This window comes from Coregonus clupeaformis, unplaced genomic scaffold (assembly GCF_020615455.1).
Source record: "Coregonus clupeaformis isolate EN_2021a unplaced genomic scaffold, ASM2061545v1 scaf4111, whole genome shotgun sequence".
Classification (NCBI taxonomy): Eukaryota; Metazoa; Chordata; class Actinopteri; order Salmoniformes; family Salmonidae; genus Coregonus; species Coregonus clupeaformis.
Window position 1 is genome coordinate 1 of NW_025537565.1, and position 8854 is coordinate 8854.

Consider the following 8854-nt stretch of genomic DNA (forward strand, 5'->3'; position numbering starts at 1 on the left):
CATTACAGTCAGATGACGGTGACACATTTTAGTTGTTTTGCTCTGTACTCCAGCATTTTGGATTTTACATTTAATTTGAGGGTATTTTCATCAATATCGGGAGAACTGTTTAGATTTTAGGGGACCAAAAGTTATTGGGACAAATTCACTAATGTGTATTAATAGAGTCGATGTCAGAGCCCCGTGGAAAATCTAATTGGCATAATAAAACAATCCCCATGATGTTGTTCCCCCTTTTGCTCTACGACCCCACAAGCGTCTTGGGACTCGTCCCGAGTCGGTACAGCCCATCTGCCAACTTCTGTCTGTACGTCCCAACAGTTTGGGCTACACACGAATATGACCCCCCTGTGGAAAGTTGAGACACTTGTTTTGCTGTAGGACGCCTAGATTCCTCACAAGACTCATCTGAAGGTCCCCCTTTGCCAGTTGAAAGAATTAATGGAAGTATACAGTACCAGTCAAAAGTTTGGACACACCTACTCATTCCAGGGGTTTTTCTTTATTTTTACTATTTTCTACATTGTAGAATAATAGTGAAGACATCAAAACTATGAAATAACACATATGGAATCATGTAGTAACCAAAAAAAAAGTGTTAAACAAATCAAAATACATTTTAGATTCTTCACAATAGCCACCCTTTGCCTTGATGACAGCTTTGCACTCTCTTGGCATTCTCTCAACCAGCTTTCCATTTCAATTAACAGGTGTGCCTTGTTAAAAGTTAATTTGTGGAATTTCTTTCCTTCTTAATGCGTTTGAGCCAATCAGTTGTGTTGTGACTGTCACACCCTGGCTCTGGGACTCTATATGTTGAGCCAGGGTGTGTATATTCTATGTGTTGTATTTCTGTGTTGGCCAGAGTTGTTCCCAATCAGAGGCAATGAGTGTCAGCTGTTGCTGGTTGTCTCTGATTGGGAGCCATACTTATAGAGGCTGTTTTCCCACATTAGTTGTGGGATCTTGTTCCTTTCGGTGTGTTCCTTTTGGTTTACATAGGACGTCACGGTATCGTTTATTGTTTTGTTGGTCGTGCATTCTTTAAATAAAGAAGTATGTTCGTTCATCACGCTGCGCCTTGGTCCACTCACTTTGACGATCGTGACAGAAGATCCCACCATACCAGGACCAAGCAGCGTGTCCAGGAGCAGGCGGCCTGGACATGGGAGGAAGCGCCGGGAAAGGAGCTGGAGAGGTTGGCGATGGCCCAGGTGGGCAAAGTGTGGTCCTGGGAGGACATGCTCGGGGGAAAGGGGCCATGGGCTAAGATTAAGGCCCTGGCGAGAGAGGAGCACGGACGGACGAGAGGCAACCCCAGAATTTTTTTAGGGGGGGGCACACGGCATGGGCGACTGGGCAGCAGGAGGCTGCCACAGGGCGAAATGGGAGACGAGGAGAGAAGGCCACCGGGTTACGGGAGCCATTGGTGAGAGGAGGGAAGGAAGTTGTAGAGGCACGGCGAGAGGTACTGAGGTGTATTGCCAGTCCGGTCCGGCCCGTTCCTGATCCCCGTTTAAGGCCAGTGGTGTGTGTTCCCAGTACGGTCCGGCCTGTTCCTGTTCCTCGCACCAAGCCTACGGTTCGCGTCGCCAGCCCGGCCTGGCCTGTTCTTGCTCCTCGCACCAAGCCTACGGTGCGGTCGCCAGCCGGCCCGGCCTGTTCCTGCCCCTCGCACCAAGCCTACGGTGCGCGTCGCCAGCCCGGCCCGGCCTATTCCTGCTCCTCGCACCAAGCCTACGGTGCGCATCGCCAGCCCAGCCCGGCCTGTTCCTGCCACTCGCACCAAGCCTACGGTGCACGTCGCCAGCCCGGCCCGGCCTGTTCCTGCCCTTCGCACCAAGCCTACGGTGTGCGTCGCCAGCCCGGCCTGGCCTGTTCCTGCCACTCGCACCAAGCCCTACGGTGTGCGTCGCCAGCCCGGCCCGGCCTGTTCCTGCCACTCGCACCAAGCCCACGGTGTGCGTCGCCAGCCCGGTCCGGCCCGTTCCTGCTCCACGCACCAAGCCAGGGGTGCGCATCGTCGCCGGTCCGGCCCGTTCCTGCTCCACGCACCAGGCCAGGGTGCGCATCGTCAGCCCGGTCCGGCCCGTTTCTGCTCCACGCACCAGGACAGGTGCGCATCGTCAGCCCGGTCCGGTCCGTTTCCTGCTCCACGCACCAAGCCGAGGGTGCGCATCGTCACCCCCGTCCGGCCCGTGGCTGCTCCACGCACCAAGCCTGCGGTGTGCGTCGCCAGCCCGGTCCGGCCCGTTCCTGCTCCACGCACCAAGCCAGGGGTGCGCATCGTCAGCCCGGTCCGGCCCATTCCTGCTCCACGCACCCAGGCCAGGGGTGCGCATCGTCAGCCCGGTCCGGTCCGTTCCTGCTCCACGCACCAAGCCAAGGGTGCGCATCGTCAGCCCCGTCCGGCCCGTGGCTGCTCCACGCACCAAGCCGGGGTGCGCATCGTCAGCTCCGGTCCGGCCCGCTCCTGCTCCACGCACGCCAGGGGTGCGCGTGCTGTCAGTCCGGCACAACCCGTGCCTGGGTCACCGGTGCCTGATCAGGTGCACCGGTCAGCTGCTCCACAACGGAGCTTAAGCAATCCGCTCCCTACGATGTTCAGTCCAGCTCCAGCCAGCGGGGCCAGGCCGGACCAGGGGCGCTACAGGGAGATTATTGGAGGGTGGTGGGCAAGCCCCGGAGCCGGGAACCGCCACCGAGGAGGAAAGCCCACCCAGCCCTCCCTGGTTTGTTTTTATGTTTAGGCGGTCGCAGTCCGCGCCTTTTGAGGGTACTGTCACACCCCTGGCTCTGGGGACTCTATATGTTGAGCCAGGGTGTGTATATTCTATGTTTTGTATTTCTGTGTTGGCCAGAGTGGTTCCCAATCAGAGGCAATGAGTGTCAGCTGTTGCTGGTTGTCTCTGATTGGGAGCCATACTTATAGAGGCTGTTTTCCCACATTAGTTGTGGGATCTTGTTCCTTTCGGTGTGTTCCTTTTGGTTTACATAGGACGTCACGGTATCGTTTATTGTTTTGTTGGTCGTGCATTCTTTAAATAAAGAAGTATGTTCGTTCATCACGCTGCGCCTTGGTCCACTCACTCTGACGATCGTGACAGTGACAAGGTAGGGGTGGTATATATATAGAAGTTCAGTATTTGGTTCCATATTCACACAACGACTACATTCAGTTTGTGGCTCTACAAATTTGTTGGATGCATTTGCTGTTTGTTTTGGTTGTGTTTCAGATTATTTTGTGCCCAATAGAAATGAACGGTAAATAATGCAAATGCATCCAACAAGTGTGTAGAGTCACAAGCTTGATGTAGTCATTGCATGCTATGAATATGGGACCAAATACTAAACTTTTGACTACTTTAATAAGTGAATTTGTCCCAATACTTTTGGTCCCCTGAAATGGGGGGGGGACTATGTACAAAAGTGCTGTAATTTCTAAACGGTTCACCCGATATGGATGAAAATACCCTTGAATTGAATCTGACAGTCTGCACTTTAATAATAGTTATTGTATAATTTCATATCCAAGGTGCTGGGGTACAGAGTCATGAAAACCAACCAAAAAAACAATGGTCACTGTCCCAACTCTTTTGGAGCTCACTGTATATAGTGATTACACCTATCCAATATTTACAGAGCTGCATGAAGTGTCCTAGGAACTAGAGGCTAGGGGTTGATTTGGGACTGGCCACCTGTGTGTCTGTTAGTTGACTAACACAGTGTTACCTGTCCCCAGGTGCCTGGGTCACAGCTACAGACCTGCCAGAGATCCTGGGTAACCTGAGAGCCAACCTGCTCCGTAACACAAGAGGGCGCTGTAGGTACACTCCCCAAGCTGCAGCTCTGTCCTGGGGTCCTGACGTGGAACGGATTTACCCCAGATCCGTCTATCGCTATGACTACGTGCTGGCGGCTGACGTGGTGTATCACCATGACTACCTGGAAGAGCTGCTGTTCACCATGAGATACTTCTGCCGTCCAGGTGATTGATTGATTGATTGGTTGATTTATTGAACAGTTTAAAAGTACAACAAATCCCAGAGTATTACACATGAAAGCATTAAACAACGCTTATTTCTAATGTGGTCCTCAGGAACCACTCTGATCTGGGCCAACAAGGTCCGCCTCGAGACAGACCTGAGATTCACTGAGGACTTCCAGAACACCTTCAACACCACACTGCTGGCTGAGATAGGACAAGTAAACATATTCATGGCCACGTGTCGAGAAACAGAGGTGGAACCGGAGCTGGTCCGAGGAATACAACAGGAAGAGGAGGAGTTGGAGGAAGAGGAGGAGGAAGAACGCGTCACAGAGTGTGTACAGGAGGAGGAAAATGGTTTAGAGGAAGAGGAGGAAGTGGTTGAGGCCGTTGAAACAACTGGAGAAGGAGGTAGAAGACGAGACGAAAGAGGAGGGACCGAAAGAGGATGAGGAGAACCAGGAAGACTCTGAGGAATACAGAGACGTCGAAGAGCAGCACATTTCTACTGACCCTCGTTCTACCTCCCAATCAGAGCTTGAGGGTCTTGGTGAGCGTTCAACCTACTGTAAACATACGTTCTAAAAGGCCAGGAGGTGACATTGATCTTATTGTGTTGTTGAATTCGTTTAGTTTATTGGGATCCCAGTTAGCTACTGCAGCAGCTACTCTTCATGGATTGACTTGTGGTCTTCTTTGTGTTTCTTGTGCAGAGGAGGAAGACACTCAGGACTCAAATGTCCAGCAGCAGGAGAGACCAGTCTGGGTCGAGGAGTTTGTTGTGGAGGAAGACACTCAGGACTCAAATGTCCAGCAGGAGGAGAGACCAGTCTGGGTCGAGGAGTTTGTTGTGGAGGAAGACACTCAGGACTCAAATGTCCAGCAGCAGGAGAGACCAGTCTGGGTCGAGGAGTTTGTTGTGGAGGAAGACACTCAGGACTCAAATGTCCAGCAGCAGGAGAGACCAGTCTGGGTCGAGGGGAGTTTGTTGTGGAGGAAGACACTCAGGACTCAAATGTTCAGCAGCAGGAGAGACCAGTCTGGGTCGAGGAGTTTGTTGTGGAGGAAGACACTCAGGACTCAAATGTCCAGCAGGAGGAGAGACCAATCTGGGTCGAGGAGTTTGTTGTGGAGGAAGACACTCAGGACTCAAATGTCCAGCAGCAGGAGAGACCAGTCTGGGTCGAGGAGTTTGTTGTGGAGGAAGAGAAAAGGTCAGAGAAGCAAGACAACAGTTTGGAGGAGGAGAAGGCTGAGGTAGGTGATGGCAGTTGCCAAGCATGGGAGGAACAGACGTTGGAACGTACTGATGAAGGATATGAGGATGATGAAGAAGCAGAACACACTAAGTCTTGCTGTAGCACCGAGACGACTGACCAAGACATTATCGGTGAGTGGTTGACATTATTTAATGCCTAGCTACTCAAACTCAATCGTTCAAGAACACAAGTCTACCATTGTCAGTACACCCCCAGGAAATAGCAATGGTATGATCCCATCCCCATTAGAATGTGAATGAGTGGTTTGTTCCATTCCTTTGTAGAGGAGTTGGACACCAAGGAAACCAAGGATATAGGAGATGTCCAGCAGGATAATACCCACGTCCCCTGGTTACGACTGGACAGAGAGGTCTACTTCTATGCTGGGCACAAAATCAACATCGTTGAGGCATTGGACTCCTATGGCGGAGTGATCTGGCCTGCAGTGAGTACAGTTCTACTGTGTAACACCACATTTGGCGTTGTCGGCAGGATAAATCACTACATTTGAAGTAGTCGGCAGGATAAATCGCTACATTTGGCGTTGTTGGCAGGAAAAATCGCTACATTTGGCGTTGTCGGCAGGATAAATCGCTACATTTGAAGTAGTCGGCAGGATAAATCACTACATTTGAAGTAGTCGGCAGGATAAAATCGCTACATTTGGCGTTGTCGGCAGGATAAATCGCTACATTTGAAGTAGTCGGCAGGATAAATCACTACATTTGAAGTAGTTGGCAGGATAAATCGCTACATTTGGCGTTGTCGGCAGGATAAATCGCTACATTTGAAGTAGTCGGCAGGATAAATCACTACATTTGAAGTAGTTGGCAGGATAAATCGCTACATTTGGCGTTGTCGGCAGGATAAATCGCTACATTTGAAGTAGTCGGCAGGATAAATCAACGCACCAAACACTCACATGGAACAAAGGAAAACAGGTAAGGTGTCTTATCGCCTTCCTGTTCAGTCTACTCTTCTACAGGGTAACAGACAAATGGAGTACTGCCACCTAGTGGTGGACCACTAGATGGTGCTAGACGACAATACAGTAATACAGTGGGTAGTAGTAGTAATAATAGTGGTAATATAATGTATTTGCTCCCCTGCAGGCGTTGGCTCTATGTAACTACCTGGAGACCAATACTGATGTGATAGATCTGAAAGGAAAGCAGGTTCTGGAGCTGGGATCAGGGACAGGATTAGTGTCTGTCGTTGCCAGTCTACTGGGTAAGTCTTACTGATTACCTTTGAGTTTTAGACTGTAACGCGATCAGAGGTTGGATCTTCTTCTCCTTCTCCTTCTTCTTCTTCTTCTTCTTCTTGTATCTAGTGATAGATGTCTTTTGGAGTCAGTTTTTTTGTTCTTGTTCTTCTTGTTCTTAAAAAGCTCCTAACGTAATGTATCCCAGGTGCCCAGGTGACGGCCACTGACCTCCCAGACGTCCTTAGTAATCTGAGATACAACTTGCTCGAAACACCAGAGGCGCTCTAAATATACACCTGAGGTGACAGCTCTGGCCTGGGGTCCTGGGGTGAACCGCACTTACCCCAGATCCATCTATCACTATGACTACGTGCTGGCGGCTGACGTGGTGTATCACCATGACTTAGAGGAGCTGTTGTTTACCATGAGATACTTCTGTCGTCCAGGAAACACTCTGATCTGGGCCAACAAGGTCCGCCTCCAGACAAACCTGGGATTCACTGAGGATTTCAAGAACACCTTCAACACCACACTGCTGGCTGAGATGGGAGAGGTTAAGATCTTCATGGCCACGTGCAGAGAGACAGAGGAACACCTTCAACACCACCCTGCTGGCTGAGATGGGAGAGGTTAAGATCTTTATGGCCACGTGCAGAGAGACAGAGGAACACCTTCAACACCACCCTGCTGGCTGAGATGGGAGAGGTTAAGATCTTTATGGCCACGTGCAGAGAGAGACAGAGGAACACCTTCAACACCCCCTGCTGGCTGAGATGGGAGAGGTTAAGATCTTCAGCCACGTGCAGAGAGACAGAGGAACACCTTCAACACCACCCTGCTGGCTGAGATGGGAGAGGTTAAGATCTTCATGGCCACGTGCAGAGAGACAGAGGAACACCTTCAACACCCCCTGCTGGCTGAGATGGGAGAGGTTAAGATCTTCATGGCCACGTGCAGAGAGACAGAGGAACACCTTCAACACCACCCTGCTGGCTGAGATGGGAGAGGTTAAGATCTTCATGGCCACGTGCAGAGAAACAGAAGAACACCTTCAACACCACCCTGCTGGCTGAGATGGGAGAGGTTAAGATCTTCATGGCCACGTGCAGAGAGACAGAGGAACACCTTCAACACCCCCTGCTGGCTGAGATGGGAGAGGTTAAGATCTTTTAAGGCCACGTGTAAAAGGTAGGGGTTAGGGAAGATAAAGGAATAGTCGACATCCTGCCGACTACGCCAAATGTAACCAAGACTTCCTGTCCCTTCTTCCTCTGAGAAATGCTTGAAGGCAGAAGGCGGCCATCTTGGGTAATAATACTGGACGTTGATGGACTGCTGACGTTGTCAGTTGTTGATGATTGATTTGTACTTACTACTTACCTACTATATGTAGTGGTTTATTGTTTACTTAGTTGATACATGTAGTTTATTTTGATAATATTATAAAAAAATGTATGTACTTTGCTGTCTTGTTTCAGTTTGTATCCAAATATAATCTGTTATGGATATACAGTCTGTAGTAAAAGTCTACGCACAGTCTTCACTTTTTGCTGCACATTCTTTATTTATTTTTTTCCACCGATCTTCCTACCGAAATATTTTTGGTGTGAAAATGTTCCAAATTAATACAAAATGAAAAACTAAAATGTCTTGATTGCGTATGTCTTCACACCCCAGAGTTAATACTTGGTGGACGCACCTTTGGCAGACATTACAGCTGTGAATCATTTGGAGTAAGATTCTACCAACGTTGACCAAATCTTACGGCAACATACACTCACTGGCCAGTTTATTAGGTACACCCATCTAGTACCGGGTCGGACCCCCCCCTTTGCCTCCAGAACAGCCTGAATTCTTTGGGCATGAAAACGTTGCTAAATTGGTATCAAGGGACCCAACGTGTGCCAGGAAAACATTCCCCACACCATTACACCACTACCGCCAGCCGGTACCGTCGACACCAGGAAGGATGGGGCCATGGACTCATGCCGTTTACGCCAAATCCTGACGCTGTGTTTCTTGGTAGTCTTTAAAAAATCTACTTTGAAACTAAAGTATCCACCTCACACACATGGTTATGGGCTTAACAAAAAGAAGACATCTGTACCATGTCAGATACAGAGTTGTAATGTATTCAATGTTGAGTTTGCATCCCAAAGCCCTGAAACTCCGTAAGAAGCATCTCAAGGTCCTGGAGTGGCCTAGCCAGTCTCCAGACCTGAACCCAATAGAACATCTTTGGAGGGAGCTGAAAGTCCGTATTGCCCAGCGACAGCCCCGAAACCTGAAGGATCTGGAGAAGGTCTGTATGGAGGAGTGTGCCAAAATCCCTGCTGCAGTGTGTGCAAACCTGGTCAAGACCTACAGGAAACATATGATCTCTGTAATTGCAAACAAAGG

General features: G+C 49.8%; 1 protein-coding gene and 1 pseudogene across 1 annotated transcript; both read left to right on the forward strand.

Annotated features, from left to right (window-relative positions):
* Positions 1–3671: 3671 nt before the first annotated feature.
* Positions 3672–4966, forward strand: LOC123490543 (histone H3.v1-like). Its single transcript, XM_045220515.1, has 3 exons — positions 3672–3988; positions 4100–4538; positions 4702–4966. Exons 1-2 carry the CDS (start codon positions 3967–3969, stop codon positions 4438–4440), a joined length of 363 nt encoding a protein of 120 aa, XP_045076450.1. The 5' UTR covers positions 3672–3966; the 3' UTR covers positions 4441–4538; positions 4702–4966.
* Positions 4726–7186, forward strand: LOC123490544 (annotated as a pseudogene).
* Positions 7187–8854: the final 1668 nt, after the last annotated feature.

Bases quoted from the DNA above. Each gene is read 5' to 3' on its own strand.
- LOC123490543 (XM_045220515.1), top strand. From the start codon at position 3,967: ATGAGATACTTCTGCCGTCCAG. The intron at 3,989-4,099 runs GTGATTGATTGA...TGTGGTCCTCAG, and splicing joins GAGATACTTCTGCCGTCCAG to GAACCACTCTGATCTGGGCC.